This window comes from Bicyclus anynana, chromosome 4, assembly GCF_947172395.1.
Source record: "Bicyclus anynana chromosome 4, ilBicAnyn1.1, whole genome shotgun sequence".
NCBI classification, from domain to species: domain Eukaryota; kingdom Metazoa; phylum Arthropoda; class Insecta; order Lepidoptera; family Nymphalidae; genus Bicyclus; species Bicyclus anynana.
The window spans coordinates 7141209-7165777 of record NC_069086.1 but is presented as its reverse complement, the minus strand read 5'-3'; the positions used below and the strand labels follow the sequence as shown (position 1 = coordinate 7165777).

Sequence of the window (24569 nt, the reverse complement as noted above, 5' to 3'; positions counted from 1 at the left end):
GCCTTTACACAATTCAATTACTCAAAAAGGTATTTTTACGAAGCTCTTTAACCGACGAACACGATTACAACTATTTAACATCAATTCTATAGACACAGTTTTTATAATTGCATTAGATCGTTGATCATATACTTTGACAGAAAAGTAACGTCTAGCGAGGCAGGTCCTATACAATAATTGGTCTGAGGTACAGAGTAACTATCATATAGATGAAGATCGTTACACATAGATATGACATGGTTATGATATGAAAACGTAGACCAATAATAGCTACGCGTTAAAAAAAACCGGTCAGACATATTTGCGTGATCATTAAAACAATATAACAGAGACAGTAGGAGGTAATTGATATATAGACAAATAAGCATTATCTACTTAAAATTCACATTTGGAAAAAACATAAAACATTGCGCGACTCTCAAAGTTGTATTTACTGATAAGAAAATTATTGTTTTATTATAACAAGTTATCTTGTACTTAGTTGAGTAATTATTTTGATAGTTCCTGCTTAAACATTATCTTAAATTGTGTAAAAAGGCCTACTCATCTGAATTATGTAAAATGTTTTAAGTTTATCTTTCTGGGTTATTTCTAAAGGAAATAATTTTGAGTAGTAAATAAACAATAATTATTTTCATATTTACTACCTACCTCTACATACACAGAAGTTTTCCATGACTATCATACCTATCAAAGGTATGATAAATTAAGTACTTATTGGGTACTTAAGTAAGTTATGTATCTATCTAGCATCTACTTATTATACATTCTAAGTAAGCGCTTAATGCGATATTTAACTAAATATCGCATTAAGCGCTTACTTAATAGAAGAATTAAGTAAATATCCAGGTCTTAGACAGTGGTGAAAATGAAAGAATGAATGTACGTATGATCATTGACCTTTAATTAAAAGGTTTAAAAACCTTTAAAGATTGGGACACTCAGCAACATTAAATGAGACGACATTGGATAATGATTAAATTTGGCTGTGGCTAGTTACCAGCACTACCACCCTACCGGCAAGAAAGTAATGCCAAGCGATTTAGCATTCCAGTACGATGTCATGTAGAAATCGACGTGAATTTTCATCCTACTCCTAATAAGTTAGCCCGCTTCCTTCTCAATCGTATATTGCATCTTCGCTTACCATCAGGTGAGACTGTGTGAGAATAAAAAAAAAGTTATATTACTTAATTTAAGTAGTACAATAGCTGTGTATAGCCATCCCTCTCTGAACTACGTTCCCATCATCCAGGACGTTATAGCTTCGCCGCGCGTTTTCCTCGATTCACTTTTGTAACTTTCTAACCCTGTGCCGGAGTGAGGCAGGGAGGGGCGCGCGCGGGTGCCAGAGAGAGGGTACCGACCTCATTGCCCATTGCCACTCCTCCCGCCGAGGCGGCAGGCCATTTTTATTAAAAACACTTCCGTGTCAAAAATCGCTCGCGGACTTTTTTCGTCGTCCTTGAATCCTTCAAAATTTATTATATAAAAAAAACTATGTACATTAAAACAAAGTGGATTGGACAAACATTTAATTTGAATATTAAGTTATTTTTTATTTAAAGTGTTACAAAGTGAATTTTTTAATAATAAAAAAAAAATAGTGCGCCCCGCGGTCTATTTTCCGAACAGTATCGCATGCGTTCGGTTGCGAAAAGTGACGGAGATCGGCCGTCTCCGCCGGTGTTCGTCTCTAGGAAGGCGTCCGACCCACCCCGTCCGCGAGCAAGAGAGACGGAAAGCGCTGCTGACATGGCGACAACACGATTGGATTGATGTTTCACGTGGAAAACTCATCCCTTCAATCTATTTATGCTAAGGTATGTCCATGATGTAAATCTCCTCATAATATCACATAAACATCACTGAGAAATTACATGAAACTAGGTAGGAAATCTAGGAAATAGGCAGCAAAAAGTTGATGAGGTTTATTGCTTAAATTAATAAAAGTCCTCAATTATTTTTAGTTGCTCCATTTTTTTAATTTAAAATCGCAAATGTTGAATTACGTGGTAAACCACAGGAGAGGATAATTATAGCAATATTTTCGGAAATTAACGCGTAGCTATTTGTACCGGTCCCACCCCATGGAAAAAAAACGTGATTATAACTCATGCGGTATTCGAAAATCATTGCCAAATATATACCACCCACCCTAATGGGTGAGTCACGTTGATTTTCTAATAATTCCGAACACCGCGGCGGCGATCTCCGCTGCACGAGAGGAAATCAATAAATTTCAATAAATCAATATTTTACCGTGCACCCTGCGCTGAATATATCCGCTGCCGCCATTTCGATGATGACGACGTATTTTTTGTGAGAGATATTCGAGTAGCGGAGCGAGTCGCTGCTCGCGCGCGGGGTAACGGGGTTGCGGGGCTGCGGCCGTCAGTCGTCGGGTGAGCGGGGTGCGACGCTAACGCGGTCTCGGACTATGGCGGAAGGGCTGATCCTCATTCCCATAAAAGGGTCGAGTTGATCGTGGTGCAGATACGTGTGGTATGTTCTATTATGTTAGTGCAGTGATATAATTGCTCGCAAACTGTTCTTATCTCGCCGTATCGGCTGAATTAATGTGTATATCGTAGGTAATAATGCCATTGTGATGACGTAATGTAACGCGCTCGACTGGGTGCGTAGTAATAATTCGTGCGCCCGTTTATACCGCGATAACGTTTGTGGTCAGCACCTGTGGATGTGGAGCGGAATTATGTTTTCGGTGGATTTCGATTTGAATAAATTCCGATTCCAATGGGATTCCAATAAGATTTATTTTTGGCGGTTTAATTTCGCTCGCGTGTGTAGAAAAATACGTAGCGATGGTTTGGAAGCGTTCGTTTTGGTTATACATTTTGCATACGTATAATGTTTTCCATGTATTCGTACGTACCTAGCGTCGCACGTAGAATGTTTTCCTACTGCAGTGCGCTCGTTGCACGGAGCCACGGACGCCTCCCGCGCTAGAGGCGCCCTCGATTTTTTTAACCTTGATAGAATCTACGAGGTACCTATCTACTGGATCAGTCACAACAAAACTTTAAAATTATAATAACTTACCCTTGAACTCTACATTCTGAATTTGAATTAACATTTTATTCAAATTTGCAATTAGATATTATGTCACAAGTGGTCGCATAATAACAGTTTGTTTGAGTTACGTTTATATTATGATTTTAATTCGGCATGTTTCGCTGTAGGTAGGTAACTCACCTAATAACTTATGCTAATTTCTCATTTTTCTAGATTTAAAAAAAAACGATTTGTTTTCGGTTCTGAGTAATGCAATCCGCGTGTCATAGACAATAACAATATGACGTCATAATCATAAACAACACGATCAATTTAAATGTACCCTCGTAATATTGAAAGGATTTCTTTATTTCGAATTTTTCTCCATGGGATCTGCAAATATCGCTGACCGTACAGCTTATTCAAATGTATTGTAAATAACTGACCAATAGCTTTTAGGAATGTTGTTGCTTATTTTTAATGTTGTTGTTTATTTATTTTATACTTTGTTGTTTAATTTTACCATGAGTGTATTTTAGGAGTTATTATAGGTTACATAGTAACTTTTAAAGGCATTGACAGTTCTATAAGCAATTTTTTTTACAATACTAATAAGGTAGCTAAGTAGGACTTCAAAGTTTTAACTACCAGTTAATTTTTGAGCTAACTAAGCTTACTTACATTATTTTACTTAGATCTATCGATAATCCATCACTATTTTTAATTTTGACAGTAAACATGTGATGCCTACCTAATATAATTTATATAAAAATAATAATAATTAACAATTATTTATAACCACAGACAACAGACTGAAATTGCTGTAACACCTATTATTAAACTTAAATACCTATATGTTGTGATGACTTATAATAATATATGGTCTAAGTAAACAATCCATTAAGCAATAAACAATTGCTATGTTTTTGGTAATTGAGTAATTAATAATCATAAAAGGCTATAAACTTAAGGGGTTTTGATTAAGCCCCTTAATTTATAGCTTAGATTCCATAGTACAAAAATCATTATATCACCACCATACGTACTGGTACTTCTACAGTGACCTATCTAGCTTTTCTAAAAAATGCGCAATGTCCTCCACGTTCGCTTAAATTAGAAAAAAATTTAACTTATTATACATTTTTTTTATTACCTAACCTTTAGACTTTGTCTAGAATCAAATTAAACGGAAAATATAAATAACTAGCCGATGCTCCGCAGTTTCCGTTCCCGTAATATAACGGGTATAAAATATAGCCTACTTACAAATTACGGAGCTTTCTAGTGGTGAAAGAATTTTCAAAATCAGTTTAGTAGATCTAGAGATTACCCGCCCTACAATACCACAAACTTTACTTTATAATACTTTAGCAAACGCCCCGCTATTTTAGTAGTTGCCATTCCCGTGTGAATATGGGGATAAAATAAAGCCACACACACACTAATAACGTGGCTTTCTGCTAAAAGTATCGGTTTAGTAGATACAGAGATTACCCCCTACAACCTCACAAACTTTACCTCTTTATAATATTTTTTTTAATGAAAGAAGAAAGAAAATTTTATTTATATCTAAAAGTTACAGACAATCAGTACCCTATCCTTAAAAATAAAGGGTGTACAGCTCAGCATATGCCGTGCACTACAGACAAGCATAATACACGACGCTGATTTTTAGCTTAGCCCCGTGTGACGTCACAGCTAATATAATTATATGAATATTAAAATATAATCCTAATATATTAGTATAAATTGTGGGATGGTGCATAGATAGTAGATAAATTTTATGTCAGGATATGCTAACGTCACAGAATACATATGTTGCTAACGTGTCTAGAGTCATTTTTTGACGAGTCTCATCTTGCCAATTTAATGTTTACAGCATCTTTTTGACAATATTTATCTAATAATGACTTGAACATTTGGGAGTCCCAATTATAGATTACCAAAAGTACAAAATATCCGTTTCCGCATCTTATAGATTACCCAATTATAGATTACCAAAAGTACAAAATATCCGTTTCCGCATCTTATCACTATCAAAACGAAATTATTGAAGCTCTAATAAAACCCTCCTTAGAATAAAAAACGCACTATTAGATGGAATCTTATTTAAACAAAAGTCTAAAGTGTAAAAATGTCGGTCAGCAAAAAAAATGATACTTAGTCTTATCTATGAACTTAATTTTCTAAATATTTAAGTAAATAATCTTGAAACGGAAATATCAATTGATTTTGGTGGGAACATAATACCTATACTAGTATGTATTTTAATATTTTCTTTCATAGATAATATGAAAAGCCGTCGGATGTCTGACTTTGATAAAGCTTTCTGTTTCTCTATTGCAGATCTCCCTGCGCCCATCAAACGGAATGCACTAGCACTATGAAACAAATAAAGATGGCTTCTAAGTAAATATTATACATTGTTAAAGATTTGTTGTATTGTTCATGGAATACGAGAGAATACTTATGTATACATCATTGAAATATTGTTGATACGTTAGCTTATACGCCAGGACTTGTACTGATAATATCTTCCAAAGAAGGAAATAAATGGTAAAGATGGCTACGCAAAGATTTTGTTTAAGGTGGAACAACCACCAAACTAATATGCTGTCAGTGTTTGATCAGCTATTACATGCAGAGACATTCACTGATGTAACGCTGGCCGTGGAAGGCCAATTGCTTAAAGCACATAAAATGGTTTTATCGGCTTGCAGTCCTTACTTTCAAGCCCTATTCGTTAACCACCAGGAAAAACATCCGATCGTTATCTTGAAGGATGTTCCTTACTCTGATATGAAAAGCTTATTAGATTTTATGTACAGAGGTGAGGTCAGCGTCGACCAAGAGCGTCTGACGGCATTCCTCAAAGTGGCTGAAAGTCTGAGGATAAAGGGACTTACAGAAGTCAATGAAGAGAAATGCGATATTCCCGCATTGACCAACTCGTTAATACAACAACAACAGACCAATACATCTGCACACACTCCACCGCCGCAGTTACACAGAATACACCCATACATGCACCAAAAGAGGCCTGCGTCAGGTATTCCGAGTGGAGGGGCACCTCCTAATTTACTTATGCCTTTATTGGGCAACGCTTTAATGCAACCAAAACGGAAACGAGGTCGACCCAGAAAACTGAGTGGAAGCTCTAGTGATGCCCTTAACACAGCCGCCAGTCCACCGGGTGAATTCATACCGGAATCGGCGTCGCATGCGTCGAACAATAGGGCAGGAGATCAACTGATTCGTGGCTCGCCGGAAATGTTAGAAGTTAAAATGTCGATGGATGGATTTAATGCAGAAGATGGAATCACGTCGGGCGGAGAAGACGGAGGAGAGGCGCTAATGATCGACGAGGGTGACGATGCTCAGTCAAATGAGGCTCCGGCGTCTGGCAAAGATTCGGAATCAGCAGGTATGTTGATATTGAACATTATCTTAGTTAAGGTTCACATTCTTAGCGGATTAGTTAGATCTTGGTAGATGTACCTATAGCTTAAGTTTTCCTTTTACGATAGTTCAAACGAAATCTCCATTTTCGTTATGTAAAAAAGTTAAGCGAAAAATTATGTAATATTTCAATATCGTGAATGATAAATAATGTCATGGTAATTTTCGCTTGTCTCTTGTAAATATTTTTTAATCTTCCTTTCCATTTACCTAACACCGTTTAAAATAGAATATCACGTTAAAGTAAAGAGAAAAGCTACTGGGATATAAGCTTTGATGTTAGGAAATTATATAATAAGTGAAAAGTGAAGTGTAATTTAAATATCTATTATATTTATTTAAAACTTTATTCTGAAGGGGTAAGTGATAATCTCTCAAATTATTTGACATACATATTCAAGAAATTAATGCTTGTTACTTCTACAAAAGATATATGTAACTATTGCTTGCTTTTCTGCTTTCGGGGAGAGCTATTAGAGGAATGGCCAGGGGCAATTTCGGTATGGTAATGGTTTGAATAATATATTTCACTCTCATAATCTTCCTAAAATTAATATATATTTTAACATAAGAAAAGGGAAAACAGACAAGGCTTATTCCCAATAGCTTTCCTTCATTAAAGGCTAAATTGGAAATATTCTAGTTATTTAATTAACTCATACATAAGGTCGCGCTAAAATATTTCCAATTACGTTTATGTTTTCATTAAATACCTCAGACACGTCGATAGTTCAGTTAGTAAGACATCGTCTTGTAAATTTTCAGAAGTCGATATAACGCCAAGAGAGGGATCGCATCAAAATTTTCCGGCGAATGGACCGGTGTTATCGATTGAGAATGGATCAATTAAACAGGAGCCCAATGCTGAAACCGTTGACGATTACAATGAGCCAATCGAATACAAATACAATCCAGATAGGAGCCGTGAAAACTCTAACTCCCGGGAAGGTCCGTTGAAAGATACCGATGACAAAATCAGACAAGGTCGTAATTTAAAGCCAAAGAATAGTAAAAAATTACTACCCCAAATGTCAAAATTTAGAGCCCGAACCTTATTCAATCAGCTCTCTGGTCTCTCCAATTTAAATCCTGCCCTCAACAGCTTTGACAAATTCCCTCCCGAGACTGTCCTCATGCCGGCTCTTGCTACTCAACTGTTCGCTGCCGAGTTGGAACAAAATAATTTAAACATGACAAACAACGATGTTGTTGACTTAGGGCAGACTAATTGGGAACATCGTATATTTCCTTCGCCAATTAGAAAAAATAACATAGGTAACGTTGGTAGCTACCACGAGGAAACTAATGAATCAGTAAGGGACTACTGTATCAAGGAAGGCGAGAACGTCTTCAGATGCAAGATATGCGCTCGAGTTTACACTCACATTAGCAATTTTTGTCGACATTACGTCACTTCCCACAAAAAAGACGTCAAAGTTTTCCCTTGCCCCATTTGTTATAAAGAGTTCACCCGAAAGGATAACATGATCGCCCATCTCAAAATCATTCATAAAAATCAACCCCATGCCAACGAACAAACGGCAAAGCAAGAGTCTTAATAATACAAATATATATTTTAACGATTATTTTAAAAGATCTGATTTAATTTTTAAATTCAACATTAAGTAAATTAGAATTTGAATTTACGAATAGCGGTTAAAAGTGTAGATTGCAAGTGGATAGGCGTTCGAGCTCTAAGTTTCACGATATAACAATAAGTTTGTTGGTATTTTGAGCGACATAAGTCGTTTGTTGTTATATTTATCTATTTATTTATGTTGTTCCATTTTTTTCTCAGAGTGCTGAACTACGAAGAGATTTATAAAATTTTTCTATAATTTACTTGTTATTTTGCACTCACTTGTTACTTAATTTTATTACTTACAAAAATTTCAGGGTACAAAGTAACTACTCATGGTGATCGTTATTTCAAACGTAGTCTATTCGATTACACGCAATTCTCATTGAACTGAATTAGTTAATGTAGTTTAGGAGTTATTTTTACGAGTATACCAATGGCGGAGCCTTTTTGTAAATTTATATTTATTAAGATTCAGAATATTGAATATTTCCTGATGAGAGGCTATGCTAGACTCTACAAAAAGGCTTATCGACGCCATTATCAGTAGTGGTGTGAAGTGCATTTTCATTTAACTTGCCTTATTAGTGATCTTAGTTGTATAATTTATAATGTAACTTCTCCGAAGTAAAACTCAACACGGGCTATGATTTTAATGTGTAGATTTTGTTAAGGTTAATTTAAAATAGTTTATCAATGTTGAAATGTTTGGTTGTAAACGTTATTCTATTCAAATATAGACCATAATGTATGATGGCTAAGAGATAGAATAGCTTACAATAATCTCATTTAAACAATCGTAGTATAGGTTCAGTTCCTTAAAATGTACGCAGCTTTGTCAGTAGTAAAAGAGTCTAACCACGATTTTTCCATTTATGTAATTTCTTTTGTCGAGATGCATGTATATTTATACACTTTACATATTTTATCTATAGGTCAATTATGTACCTTCTGTAACGAGTATCTGTCAAAGACAATATTGTAAATTGTTCGTAGGGGAACATATTATTATTGTGTAGTAGATAAATGGGGACGTTATACTTATATAACATTCACGTATGAAATAATATTCTCCTACCAATTTCATGTTATAGCAGCTTTATTTATTATGAATGTGTAAAGAATACAAAATAAAACATTTAGTTTTGTAAATATTACTTAAACGACAACATGATTGTTGTAAAAAGTGATTTTAGCAAGGTGCTTGGAGAAAAGTTTAAAATTAAATGGAACCATGAGATGATTTGTAAATTCTATTAGTATGAATCAAAATGCCTTAAATATATATACTAGGGTATTGTACTTATTAAATTATTTAGTTAAATTAGAGGCAAAAGTAGTCTTCCATATAATGATAGATACACTTTCTCATTCAGTTGTTCTATAATATAAATATCGAAGTGGTCAAAAAATCGGGATACTTAGTTTACACTTGTGCTTGTCAGGTTCCTGTATTTTCCAAAATTAAGTGAATATTTGACGTAAATGCCTTTTTATGACGAATATATGGCAACAATTTGGTGGAAGGCTTATTCGGCCTTTCGCGTAAGTTACTAAACACAAATGCCTAGTATTAAAATTAAATATATTATCTAGGTATTTGTGTCTATATCGATCTTCCTAATGTTTTTTTAGTTCACTATCATTATGACCATCAAACTTACTTTACTTTTTTGAAATATTAAAAATACTTAACAATAGTTTTACATTATTGGTCAATTTTACTTTGAATTTTTTATTTTTCATTCTAAACAAACTACTAAACTATGGATAACATACAAATTAACGCAATGCTAAACTTAAAACTTACACTAAAAGCTCAAAAACTTACAACAAAAGCTAAAAGTGTGGACCAAACGTCAGCTAAACTAAGTACCTTCCCCCTCGAGCTTTAAGCTTTCTAATTTTAATTTTAAACATTTTTTAAAATAAAAAAAAATACATAAGTATATTGATTGATCTTAGAAATTATAATTATTTACTTTCTCCATTTATTGACAAAAGAGTGCGTTTTCAGTTTTAATCGCTGAAATAGTTTTAAATGTCATGTGGTATGATGGTATATACATATAGTTTACTTGCGTTATATTTAATTATTAAGGCAAGGAACGTTTAAGAAAAAAATCTGGTCTAGGGAAACGGAATGTTGAAGAGCAATGGTTCCTACGGCACAAGTGTAAACGCAGTGTTTGGTAAAATTTTACGTTCTTGATCCAAAACTTACCGGTTTCCAAAAAAAATAAGTAGTAGGTCCAGGGAACGCTTGCCTATTAGTGTGCCTTTACTTGTATATTAATAAGTTAAATCGACTACTAGATAACTAAGAAATTTCAAAGAATATTATGTATATTTATTTATTTTCATTATTCAAAGTTTACAATCTACTTTAAGAAGCTTCCTTAGGATTATAGAAACCTCTAGGCCCAAGTAGTTAAATATAAAAGTATATTGTTAAATTTAGGGATTATCATCTCATGTGTCCCACTTTACATGAAAATTATAAAAAACGTTGTAATAAAAAAACACTCGTAATAAAATTGGGACAACGGCGCAGAGGCGCCTAGTTAAAAAAATGTCAAGACTGTTGAATTCATATAAACGAATTTATTGTACCTTTCATAATCTTTATATGAAAAAATTTATCTTTGATCAGGGATAGGTACTTAAAATGGGAAATTTAGATATATTTCAAGGTGAGGCTAATGTCGGAAGTTTCAGATATTTAATAATAGTCAATTTAGCCAGTGCCTAAACTTAAAACGTTTTAAAAGTCGAAACTTCTAACTTTCCTTATTTAAATCATGTTAATCATTCTCCTTTCAGAGTTCCTTTTTATTCTACGTAATATATTTACTTAAATAAAATAGTAAATTCTATTTGTATTTGTTATAAACAATTATAAAAGTTCTATTTATGTTAACGAGAAATGTCTTAATTAGAATATCTTATTTCTAAATTGATGGAACATTATTTACTTAAAGCTATATCATCAATTGGTGCTAAATTAAACTTAAGGCGACGTCGCATGTGATGTGACGTATAAATGAATTGTCCCTAAAGAGTATGTTGTTTGTTATTGTTGTTTTGAAATACATCTATAAAAGGCCCTAATTCTGTTATCGTTAGAGGAAATAATGTACTGTTATACGGGGCTTCATAAAGGCAGCTACATTATATACAAAGAGTTTATGTACAGATGCTATATGTATTACTGTTTTACAGATAAATAATAGATTTATGCGTATGTTTCATTCTCAGAGTATATATATGCTTATATAATGTTACAAATTATATTATATTCTTAAATAGGATTTCGTAGTAAATTTATCAGATTACATTTGCAAAATATAAATTATATCTAATAATATATTAATTACAAATAATTACATGTCACTTTTTTTCCTGTGTAAAATTACTTTTGACAGTGGTTTAGGAGAGGTGTTCACCAAAGCAATTCAAACTCATATTTTAGTAACATGTTTACATTCAAGTTTTTCATGAAAGTAGAAATTTGACTTATCATATAGAGAGATTAATGGTTAAATGATATCATTTTGTCAATTAAAGTTAAAACGGAGATTCAATAATATGTACGTTATATACCTACTATTTGTTTAAATTATATATATATATTTCGATGGTGTTATTTTTTGTATTATGTTTGTTAAATTTCTTTATAATATCGCTATCCAAACTTTGTAAATGTACTTATTATCATGTCAACCTACAAAAATATTCGGAACTGTTTGACACAGTACTTTTTTCAAGCTGATAGTAAATTATACTTAAAGGTGGTTGTTACTTACAAATTTACTGAAAAGCGTAGTATGTATAAGTGTATACACAGACACCTCTGCATGGATACTGTAAGGGTATTTATTACGTAGCCCAATGTTTATGGTCACGTGATACAATTTTGTACCCTTGCGCCATCTAGCGAATTTTGCACTTATATCATACACGTAAACTGTAACAAGATTAATTCGGATATCTGTAAGCGAACTGAATAAGTACATAGGCGACATATTACAAAAATAATAATTAAACTCAGCCTAATCTTACTTCGTTAGTAGCATTTTCATATTATTTGTCACAACATTTATGGACGATCATAATTATATTATTAACACCTTTAATTTTTTAGATCAATTTGTCATTTGTTTCCAATCGCTACTTTCAAAATTGAATTTGTGCAAGTTCCCTTGATTGGTTGTTTTGAATTTTCATTAGTAATGGACAACTTTCTCCGCAATTCGATGAATTTGATTTATTTTCCCTCGAATAGTTTTGTTTTCTTTCATTAATATTGTTACTACATCTAACAAAATTAATTGCAGTTCCTTGATAAATATTATTTACCTTTCTAAGTGAGGGATTGTTTCGATCAGAGAAGAACTAGATATCTTCAATATTAGTTACGTCCATCTTGCTCTAAATTCAATTCATTACTAGATCGCGATAGATCAGTTAAGTGCTAATTTGTTCAGTTTACTCAGATTTTTACTCAAACCAATTACTTTATATACAACTTTATTGATTTCGTGTTTTATGTTAAGTTTTATTACATTCAAAATTATTTTTACCGATATATTTTTATTTCTGTTAAAAGAAAGAAAATCGATATATAAAGTAAGATTCAAAGTTTTTCTTAGTGCATTCCTCAGGGTTAGGTTAAGGTTAGAAGAAACAGTTAACGGTTCAAGCAAGAAGAAATTTCAATTAAATAGACAATTTTACACCTCTCTTATGTATTTTTAAATAAAAATTATACAACAAATATTTTAACTCAACATGACACAGTAAATTTGAAGCATAATATTAATAAATTATTACATAGTTCTTAGCCAAATGTTGACTCCATATTTTCTTTGTTACTCGCACTTAGACAATAGCAGATGCAAAGTGTAATACATATTTAGAGAGATTTAGATTCGAAGGTTACACGATATAGCATTATTTGTTATTGAAGGAAATACGATCGTATACAATAAGGTGTTAATTACTATTTTTAGAATCTTTAAAGAAAATAATAAAAGTTAAAGCTAAATTAAATCTTTTCTATTGATGTTATTGTTTGGTTACGTTCCATTGTTTATTTTTATTTCGGACCTTTTATTATTTGTATCTTTTTTGTCAGCTGTTTCATATTTGTATATTTTTTCTTGTAAATTTCCGCTCGACGAATTTTTGAACCAAGTGACCTAGTCACCATTGTGGTTACATTAAAAAATATACATTTACGTCATGGCATTTCTGTTGTTTGTTGAAAATCTCTTACTATTATTCTTTAACTTCCAATACCTGATATATATATAATAATGGAAAATTTAGATATAATTTTGCCTCAAACGAATATATCCAGAGGTCAAGGACACTCTTCATTTGCCTTCAAGCGTACCTTCTAATAGTGATACAAGCAACGATGCTTAAATATAAATTAATTCGAACTACAATAAAGAATACTATGATTTATAGTAGCAAAGTAACAACACGGGTTATTAGTAAAGATTAGATTAAGTTATTTATAATATTATAATAGGCATAAATTGTGTTGTTTACGATGGAGTGAATTTTCTATTCTGTAGAAAACTTAGTAGTCACGAAGAGAGGACTGATCAGGTAGGTATATTGTCATATGATACTACTCTCAAGTAGTCGGTGTGGTTAGAGCTAGTTACGTTAACATACATGCTTTCTAAGTTGCTCAAATTGATGCTATGCGAAACAAAGTATTTTTTGGTTCAGTACAAATTGTTGCTTTTGTATTTTTTTTATTTTAATCAATAGATTTAGATGTCTTGTGAAGTGTAATCAATTGTGAGGCTGTTTTTTTTTGTTTTTATTAATTTCTTAAAGGGCAGCAATTGAGACCTATAAATGAATCCTTGCCAGAGTTATCTATCTCAATTAAATAACCCACCTTATGTGATCTTGTTGACTAAGATGCGTTATTTTTTTTATTAAATGATGTACCTACTACACTTGCCGAAATAGTTCCAAATGCAAATACTTGAGTCCTATTTTTACATAGTAAAAGCTATCTTTTTTTTGTTACATTATTTTTTTAATTTATTACGTAGATTTAATGATTACTTTATATAGTTTTTAATTATTTTAATTTCCTCGGGAAAAAAATTCGTCTAAATTATTAAATTTGTCATCACTGCCTGGTGTCGATTCAATTAATTTGATACATGCACCGCAAAATATACACACGGAGTGAACAAAAAATATTCACTATGAATTTTGACGTGTACCTACCTAACTTAATTAGGTAATTCATGTTTGTTTTATTTTTGTTTATAATTTGATATGTATTTATTTAAGGATTCACGTAGACGAGTTTGTCATTTTGTTTAGTCAAACAACATTTGTAGAAGATTGTAAAAAAAAAAGTTGGTGCTACTTAACTGTTCTACATTAATCCGTTATTACCTATTATGATAAACTTGTCTATGCCTAAGGTAGTTACATCTGTCATGATTTTTTTTTCGTTTTTATCATGGTGTATTTAATTTCGTCATTCAATTTTGAACAAATAAATATTAATATATTTTCGTCTTTTTTTTCTTTATTCCATCCTTATGCTCCTTTAATCCATTGCACTTTTTTTCAACTGTAGTTTAAATTCGGTAGCAGTATATTATTTCTTTTGTAACTAGATGAATTCAATTAGTATCCACAATTTTCTTTCCTATTACAAAATAAAAATTAACTAATTTCAGGTCGTGGTACACCTGATTTTGAGAATAGAGACATTAAATATGAGCATTCGCCCACAAGTGATGGCCTTGGAAAAATTCGTATAAATCCATCGACTCAATTCGCATCCACCTCGAATGAATATCATAACGATTCCATTAATAATAACACATTACCAACAGGAGGACAAATGCAAAGACCGGCAGTGAGAAGGCGTATAAGGAGAAGAGCGAACTCTGCGTCCAATGACCCCGCGGAACAGTTGACAGAAATGTCTGTTAGGGGATTGAATCTTTTCAGATACGCTTCCGTCAACGAAGGCGTATACCAATGCACAGAGTGCGCTAAAGAAAACATACAGAAAACTTTCAAAAACAAATATTCATTCCAGAGGCACGCTTTCCTCTATCACGAAGGGCAACAGAGAAAAGTGTTTCCATGTCCTGTCTGCTGCAAGGAGTTTTCTAGACCTGACAAAATGAAGAACCATATGAAGACAACACACGATTATTACGTACCTAAGGACTGTGTCTATCCACCGAATGCCTTCTTTATGTTACCTGGTATCGAAGGCCAATTGCCTCCTGGGATAAAGATGGAGGCGGTCGGATCGGTATCGCCTCATGGCTCAACACCATCTCATTCATCCCCTGACCCCACACAAGCTTGAATTAGCTTGTGACAAGTATTATGGATTCCATATAATTATCGTTATGAATCGTTTTTATAGTGCCTTCAAAAACGCCTTCATACTGTAGGTATTCTTGAAAAAAAATATCTTTAGATTTAAAAGTCCAGAGTTCAATAGGCATAGTATTTGTTCTATTTTTGGAGTGAAATTTTAATGTACTAACGTACACATATATTGTAAGTATTTCCAATGATACTGTTATGCATTTAATATCTAATGATTGTTACATAGAGCTCATTGTTTTTACTTGTAAAAGTATGGTTGTGCAAATATTAGACAATAATTTACACAATTTAATGGAGGCCAGTTTACGCAAATACTAAGGCGTATTTATTTGTTACATTTACTAGCATTAATGGGTATCTACTATGCAAGTCTGAAATGTGCCTTCCAATCGTTTTCTACTCTCGACTTTATAAACCTGTTGTTCAAATTTCCCTTTGATTCCTCTTTTGTATTTTGAATTTTAAATAAATATCGCAAGACACCGACCAAAGACTGTAATTAACATTTATTTGTCTTCGCAATACATTTTCAAAAATTAATAAAAAAATAATTACTACCTAACTACAAAAAGCCATCAGTTATTTAAAATACTAAATTAATTTTGTAAAGATTTGACGGGTTATTCAAATTACAAGTAAAATTTCAAAATAAGTATAAGTTAAAGAACTATATACCTACCTATATATTATTAGTATATAATATCAAATATTTCTTATTGAAGACTTTATATAGTTATATTAATTAACTGTTTCAATTTTAGTGAGCCTATTGTTACGATGAATATTTAAATTGTTAGAATCGAAATAAATAGTTAAAGTTATAGATCAATAATGTTTAAATTCAATATGCTTATGTAAAATCTATTAGTGCCATAGCGCATATGTTAATTTTGTATAAAATAACGTGTCCACTTCACTTATGGACTTAGGGTAAAGTAGATTCTAGGTCGCCTAGAAGACGTGAAACGACAATCAGCAGTTCTTCCATTGATAAGGGAAATAATTTGTTAGTTATAATTATAAATATTATCTCCACAGATATATTGATAAGTTTTCGTTTTAAAAGTTATTCTTGTAAGATTTTCTATAAAAGAGTTTTCATAACACAAGCAATTTTATATAAAAATGTGTAGAATATATTATTATTATATATTATCTAGGTGTTAAGGTTATCTACTTAAAATATTATTGAGTTTGTGTTTAAATTTAGCGCACAATTTTAAGTTTATGTAAGGTTTATAGGTTCAAGTTTCTGTATATAATTAAGGATAGACTTGAATCGTTATAGATTTTATAATTGCCGATAAGGTATTAACAATTTTAGTGTGATTTTAGATAGATACGAGTATATCAGCGCCAGTCAATCGCACAAATTAGCCATTCGATAGCGTTGTTTGGTACGTATTGTTGGGTGATGCCGAAACAGCTACAACTGATGGTTCGCGGTTTACCAAGTCATTATGTGTAAACGAGACTTTGTATCACAGATCAATCACTGCTTGCTAGAAAGTATTTAACTATTTTGTACTCTTAGCACTGTTCATACCCACCGTCAAAGCTGTAAGAATAAAAGTATACTTTGAAAATAATTCTAATACCTACTTTCATTCTGGAATTCATTTCTTCCATATCCTAGGTACTGTCATACTCGTTCTGGTGTAACTTGGGCATTTGAATAACATTATTTTTAAATGTTATCATATAATATGAGTGCATTAACATTTATGAATCATGAATGTTAAAGCCTTTATTTTAGAATTAGTCCACCATCTTTGTACCTGTCTCGGCAAACAGATTCTTAATGGGAAATCTCTCAGGACGTTTCTTTCTTTTCCATTCCTGTTATTAACACTATTTTTTTTTTAAATTGAGTTATTTTTTATTTGAGTAGAAACACTTTATTTATATTTTTATTTTTCTTTCTTTTTGTAGTATTTTGTTTTGTGATATTAGTGCTAACTAAGTTAGCAGCATGTTCATTGTTGTATCTTACTTTTCCTTTCAACCATATGCTGCCAGGCAGCCTATATATAAATTATATACAAATAATTGTTTTCATTTAGTATTATGGTCACGATGCACGTGTATTTTTACTTTTAAGAATTTTAGATGGTTGTTTGTACTGATCAAATACAGTAGACAGAGAGAGAGCATTAATAAAACTTACCTTTATGGTAATTTTATTTAATTTATTTAAAAGTTTTGAGGCACATTTCAGAGGTGACTCTAAATATTCGTGGATCTAATAAATATTAATTGGAATTATATTAAATTTTAACAAGAAATAAATAAATAGAGTTTACTTTAAATAATATGTAATTTTCTTTCTACATTAATTAACTATGAACAGTACATTTTTCAGCAACATTAAGCGTTTTCATTAAATAAAATTACATTAAAAATGTAAGATTAGGACTTTCTGTAGTAAGATCTGATCAGTACCTAATAGACCGTTTTATATTTTAAGTTTCACGGCGTTTTTGAGTTGTATAATAAGTCATCATTTCAATATCATAGCTGATGCTGTTTGATATTTTTATTATTATTTTTGTGCACTTGATTTATTTTTATTGAGTTGATTATCCATAGAGATTTCTTATATGTAAAAGTCTAATTAAAAATCTAATTGTTTAACAATTAACGATGTTTTACATCTACCTTTTATTTGCAAAATAATAATCGTATTTAATTTACGTAGAGAATCACATATAAATTATTCGATTCACAAATTTGTATTGTTTTTTTTAAATTTTATGTTTTTTTCAAAACGATTGTAGACTGTTACTTTTGGAATGCGATTATTTTTTGTGAACATTCGCTCAGATCGCTCCTATATATTATAATGTATATTCAAATATATTATTATTATTTACAACCTACAACATCAGAGTTACATTCAAGGTAGTGCAATGTTTTATACGTGTGTTAATTTTTTTTCTAGATTCTATTTCAATTGATAGTTTACTGAAGTACAGAAAAATATTTATTTTGCCGTTCAAATATTGTGGCATTGATACTACAATAGCGTAGGCGGTGGTTTAACGTTTCGTAGCGCAGAGGTATCGACAACGTGGCACAGCGTAGACGGTGGTCGAACGTTGCGTAGCGTAGAGGTAACGACAACGTTGCACAGCATAGACGGTGGTCGAACGTTGCGTAGCGCAGAGGTATCGACAACGTTGCACAGAGTAGACGGTGGTCGAACATTTCGTAGCGCAGAGTTAACGACAACGTTGCACAGCGTACACGGTGGTCGAACATTTCGTAGCGCAGAGCTAACGACAACGTGGCACAGCGTAGACGGTGATCGAACGTTGCGTAGCGTAGAGTAACGACAACGTTGCACAGCGTAGGCGGTGGTCGAACGTTGCCGTAGCGCAGAGGTAACGACAACGTCGTACCGCGTAGACGGTGGTCGAACATTTCGTAGCGCAGAGTTAACGACAACATTGCACAGTGTAGACGGTGGTCCAACGTTGCGTAGTTTTTGCGAAGTACGGTTCATTCAGAACAAACACAAGGAGAATTTGCGATACTTTTACGCACGCAATTGCAACTATTGATTCGCGATCAAGTTCGTCCAGTATGAACGTACCTGATTCGTCGAGAACCTACGCTAGAAAAAGCCAGTGTGAAAGGGCTGTTAGTATTATTCTTACTACAATTTGTATATTTTAAATAATGTATGTTTTTCTTTAGATTTTATCAACAGAGGGTTTACTGTAAGTTTATTGGGGGGCGGAAACTGTCGATAGCATTTTAGATAATCAGAGACTATGATTGTTATTGGACACTAACATTTAGGTATACCTGCTATTCTTATAGTATTTTTACAATGTAAGCACTGGTAGATTTTCTATAACATTTATATAAAAGTTAACATTACTACCACAGTTTAACTGGATAAATATGTTAATTACTTAAGTAAGTATAAAATTATCGTTGCAAACAGCAGAGCTTTAACAGTAAATTCGATGTAAAAAAGCATGTAACAAAAAATTAAACTAGTTTTATTTAAGGGAAAGAATCTTACCAACGCATTCGTTTGCAATGCGGAAACATGTACACTACAAATAATAATTCAAATAAAAGTATAAATACTAAAATTGTTAAATTATTTTTATCAATACCAATGTGTATTATATATTATCTCAAACAACCTCATATCCTTTATGTATGATAGTATCCTACTGAAAGAACAAGTGATCCATTTATCTTGATTTTTAAGTAGATACATAATGATTATTCTATACGTATTTTATTCTCTAAGTCCTTAAGGACTGTACCAATATGGTTTTCAATGAAAATTTGTGTTTAAATTTCAAGGGGTTCCTGGATGGTTTTAGCCATATTTGAAGCCGGTAGATGGCGCTACGATTTAATTCTTTAACTTGAATCACGCTATTTTAGATATTTTATTTAAATTATTAAATAGAATACCTACATTCTTTCATTGGTCACGACCAATATTTCTCAAACATGACTGAAGGACTGTAATGCTCGCCACTCACCATCCAACAAGTCCACGTGGCTGCAGCACTAACGCCAGGACATCCGATGAAACTGACCGGTGTGTTAGTCGCGATGTGCATGAAATCATGCAGATGTCCTGCCGTTAGCGCTGCAGGCACGTGGACTTATTGGATAGTGAGTGGCTAGCATTAAGAGTGGATGGTGGTAAGACAATAGTCCAGAGGGGGCAGATTAAACCCATGACCTCGGTGCTGTGTCCGGCCTCCTAACCGTAGAGACATTGGCTTCATAAACATAATGTTGCCGATTCAAATTCAGATTTTTACCTTGGCTAAAAAATCTGAACTTGAATCATGTTCCGTGTGATTGGATTCTATACTTAAAGTCCTTTTCATGAAAGAAGTCCCCCAGACGCTGCGCTAATGTCTTAGGTGGCGCTCTTTATCATTTGATAATGGCGGTCTTATTATCATTTGTGTAAGGCAATTTTAGTTCGAGTTTCAGCCGCGGGACTTCTTTCATGAAAAGGACTCTACCATAGGTGTATGACTATACCATTTTATTGTTAGCAATTTTGCCCCGCGGCTTTTAGCCAAGGCAATAGTGTCAATATAATAAACTTTGGTATGGTCTGAAACTGCCACAATAATTTATTTAATTGAAACAACCTAGAAGTGGATATTTTATTATTACGGGTAGGTACTGCTTGAAGGCCAAACATACAGGATGGATGTTTTTCACCGGGTTAGCTGACTGCTTAAGGTACCTGCATTAAGTAGGTATTAGTACCTATTAATTGCAAGATATTTAGGGCTCTAGAGCTAACCTGACGGTATCTGTTTAAAATTTTCAGAATACCACTACGCATACGAGGACGAAATGAACAATATGCCTATAATCACCTTGGAAGTTTTAACAGAATCAGGATCTAATTATCAGGGACCTTACAATGATACCCAAAATATTGAAGTACAGGAGGCGGGAGTCCATTTTCTTACAGAACAGCCCAGCCACGATGACAGTAACCAGAACAAAGACCAAGAGAATATAAAGGATCCACCGAAAGCGAAAAATGAATTCCTAGAATACATGACGAGACACGACGGCAGTGTTATTTGTAGGCTCTGTGGTGAAATTTTGCAGAGCCGCACTCATTGGTACAGGCATAAATACAAACTCCACGTAGTACATCCGTTGAATCCAACATCATTATTTCAGTGTGAACAGTGCTTGGTCTATTTTAAAAGCAGAAAAGGTGAGTATTGCAAAGAATGCTGTTTCTCACGCCGGCCACAGACGGTCAAGTATACTACGTTGTCTGCAGCGCGCGTAGGGGTGTATGCAGTAAAAAATATCGTAATCACACCAATAACAATGTTGGTGAATACTTGACTTGACTGTCTGTTGCCGGCGTTCTGGACACTGGTGGACGGAGATAAACGAGGATAGGCAGTAGCTTGCACTTCATACATGCATAAACGCAATGCATTCCATGAGGATTCTTTACGAACCTGTATTGAAGGAGGAATTTTCCATTTTATACAATTTGTACTATAGTGCCTACTATTCTAGTTGCAAGCTACTGAGAATAGGTTACCGCAAAAGTCCGTGAGCCTGGCTCTAGTCTAGTCCGCTCTAGATTAGTAGCTTCTATACTCAATGACAACGAGAAGTTATTTTTCTAATGCTGGCAGGCCAGCATAAGCACTCACACAAAATCAGATTTCAGAAAGTTACTTCAATGTACAAAACGTAGTGAATAAATACTCTTTGGTTACTAAAGTTTGGAAAATGAAAGTAGAGACAGAAATCGCTCGCCAAATTTCAAAAATCACTTTCGTTCGTTTTCATAATTTGAATAAAATATTTTTTCGTTTGTTAATACATTACTGTCTATACTATAAGTATTAAACTCAGTTATTATTATTATATTCCAATATTTGCACTATAATTTTGAGAATTTACTCCAGCTTTTTTAAATTTGGCGGGCGATTTCATTCTGCTTTTAATAGCCAAACATTGGACACTGGACAAGTGGACAGATTAAATTAATAATTATTGATTGAAAAATATGACAGAATTTTGAATAAAAATAATGTTGCCATGTTCATGTTTAACAAAACAATTAAACTACTAATTCGTAAGTATTTCGAATTGATTAACTACTACTAGGTTGAAAGTTATTATTGAAACAAGTTTTATTGGGTGTATTGTGGAATGAACGGCAGAATTCATGTAACGAATAAGTTTTAAACAGAATGTACCTATGTGTGTATGAGAGTGAGTGAATCTTGAGATTTGGCAGTAACCGCACATTTTTTTATTTGTAGACGGTAAGTTTTACAAATAAATTTCTTTCCAGGCTATATTGGTCATATAGCAAGCAGGCACAGTGAAGTTTTAAGAGATGCCAGCCCTGTCCTAACAAATTCGCAAGTTGAAGCTATGTCAAAGCAAACAACTACTACGCAAACTGAAATCAAAGAAGAACCAGACCCTGAATTAGTGATCCCAAAAACAAGTGTACCAAATTACCAAAATAATACAAGACAAACAAATATCACAACCAGATCTTCAGATAATAGAAAACTCTACAAAAACACTAATTACGCGTCTACTAAAGGTCAGTAAAACAATAATTAGTAACATTGAAGTTATTAAATGATTTATATGGCAACTTTTGTTTAATGCTTATTGTTTTAATTCTATAAAACATAATTATGATTGTGTTCTATTTAACTTATTGATTTAAAATTAATTTGAGATGTAAAACGTTTTATTTTAGTTACAGGAACATATTATAACAACCAATCTGATTGGGATGACAAGCGAGTACGGGAAGAAAAGTTAGTAGCAGACATTATAAACAGAGTAAAACGAGAATGTGAAGCACAAGGTTCAGGGGGCGCTACACGAAAAGGATATACGCGCAGGACTACCGTCATGCATACATAGGGCTAGACGATGAAATGTGTCACATACACACAATATGAGTTTTAACAAAAGTTCCTCTTTAACTCTGATAGAACGGCCTATTTTAAGGGCCTTGGTCAGTATTTTGTGCCAATTTATTGTGTCAAATGTTTATAAATAGAGTGCCAAAATTGAGAAATGTTTTGAATAGTGGTATTTTTAACTACAAATAAAAATAAATTTATTTATTGTATCTACACGCTACGACTACTTGTTTAGATAAATCAACGCAAGAGTTATCCTTGTTTATTTCGTGTATTTTTAATTAGTAAATTTTTCATTTCATTATTTTTACACGTTTACTTCTATGTTATTTTAATATATTTCGAGTATTTAAAAGAATTAAATATTTTTTAAGTAAGAAAAATATCGAACACTCCTTTGTAAAATTTAAATAGAAAATAATAACAATCTTAGTTCCTACATAAGTCAGCCAAAAGGATTTCTAATACCCAATCAATATCCATATTTCTAAGATGTAACATTGAAAAGAAAATAATTAGCCATAACTAAAGTAAATATATTTTCTTATAATTATTATTATTTGATATTATTAAGGATATTATGGTAAGCCATGCTAATACTGAGATAAAGACTGGAGAAGAGCGTTAATCAGTTTTTTTTTTATTTTCCTGATTCTACGTATGCATTTATAATATTGTTTATAATAATAAAAGGTTGTGCAGAGAGTACCTACTTATGTGTGATTTGAGGCGTATTATACTTATCATTATCACCTTTGGAATTATTTAGAAGCTGAAATCTTCACTATAATATCTTAATGCCTATTGATGAGGTTTTCTTCAGATATGTAGATAATTGATAGATTTGATCTTTAATAAAAAAATATTAATAGTTTACCTTTCTATTTCTCAAGATGTTCCATATAAAAGGCTCAAATGTTCAAGGTACAAGTAATCTTTCAGTTATATAATATTTAAAATATTTTCCCCTTTTTGATATTTGCATAATTATCTAATTATACCTCTGTTTATTTTTACTTAAGAACATTTTTAGTTTAATATGTATTGATTTATGTAATAATAATATTATACTTAATGAATTTATTTTTAAATCTCACTCTCATTATTGTATTTTCTTAAATCTCAAAGTGTTTAGCTATGTAGTATTTTCTTCCTAGTACTAGTATATTTAAGACTAGTTTTAATTTAATATTTCCCAAATACAAATTGTATATGTATATATACCTGAAATGTAAAAAAATGTATGTAACGTCTGTTCGTCCAATAAAATAAAATTATAATAATACATAACTATAGGTTTTTCAATGTTGTGTTTCGTGGTGATAATAATATCTCTCTCTTTGTAGTACGTCTAAGAATTCCTTTCAAAGGACATAATGTAAAATAATATATAGGTATACAAAACTTTGACCTTTATTTGATTAACTTAAAGCTCAAAATTTCATTGTGTCTGTTATAATATTCACATTTCTACCTAAAACATAACAATGTCAAATAAATAAGGAAGTAGGTACAAAATTTGCGTGTGCCTATTGATCTTTTAAACAGAAGGTATTAAAAATCTAGTTGATATATTATACGAAAACTGTGATGAATGTGGCTCAGATAATAAAATTATAAAATCATATATTTGTTGAGATTTATTGTTACCTAAATACTGTTTGGATTGGTTGCGAAAAAAATATTGG

General features: G+C 32.4%; 1 protein-coding gene across 5 annotated transcripts; it reads left to right on the top strand.

The window, feature by feature from the left end:
• Positions 1 to 1370: 1370 nt before the first annotated feature.
• Positions 1371 to 24508, top strand: LOC112047298 (protein tramtrack, alpha isoform). Of its 5 annotated transcripts, none has more exons than XM_024084374.2 (5): positions 1371 to 1823; positions 5362 to 6439; positions 20778 to 21179; positions 22287 to 22547; positions 22710 to 24508. In XM_024084374.2, exons 2-5 carry the CDS (start codon positions 5569 to 5571, stop codon positions 22877 to 22879), a joined length of 1704 nt encoding a protein of 567 aa, XP_023940142.2. In that variant the 5' UTR covers positions 1371 to 1823; positions 5362 to 5568; the 3' UTR covers positions 22880 to 24508. The 5 variants fall into 5 exon arrangements, with proteins under 5 accessions (XP_023940142.2, XP_023940141.2, XP_023940147.1 ...); XM_024084373.2 differs by lacking the exon at positions 1371 to 1823 and adding an exon at positions 2345 to 2505; XM_024084375.2 differs by lacking the exon at positions 1371 to 1823 and adding an exon at positions 2395 to 2594.
• The last annotated feature ends 61 nt before the right edge of the window (positions 24509 to 24569 follow it).

What these genes read in the sequence shown, in the direction of transcription:
- LOC112047298 (XM_024084374.2), top strand. Translation starts at nt 5,569, where the DNA reads ATGGTAAAGATGGCTACGCAAAGATTTTGTTTAAGGTGGAACAACCAC. An exon ending in CTATTTTAAAAGCAGAAAAG is followed by an intron (nt 21,180 to 22,286) that starts GTGAGTATTGCA and finishes ATTTCTTTCCAG; the next exon opens with GCTATATTGGTCATATAGCA. An exon ending in TAATTACGCGTCTACTAAAG is followed by an intron (nt 22,548 to 22,709) that starts GTCAGTAAAACA and finishes GTTTTATTTTAG; the next exon opens with TTACAGGAACATATTATAAC.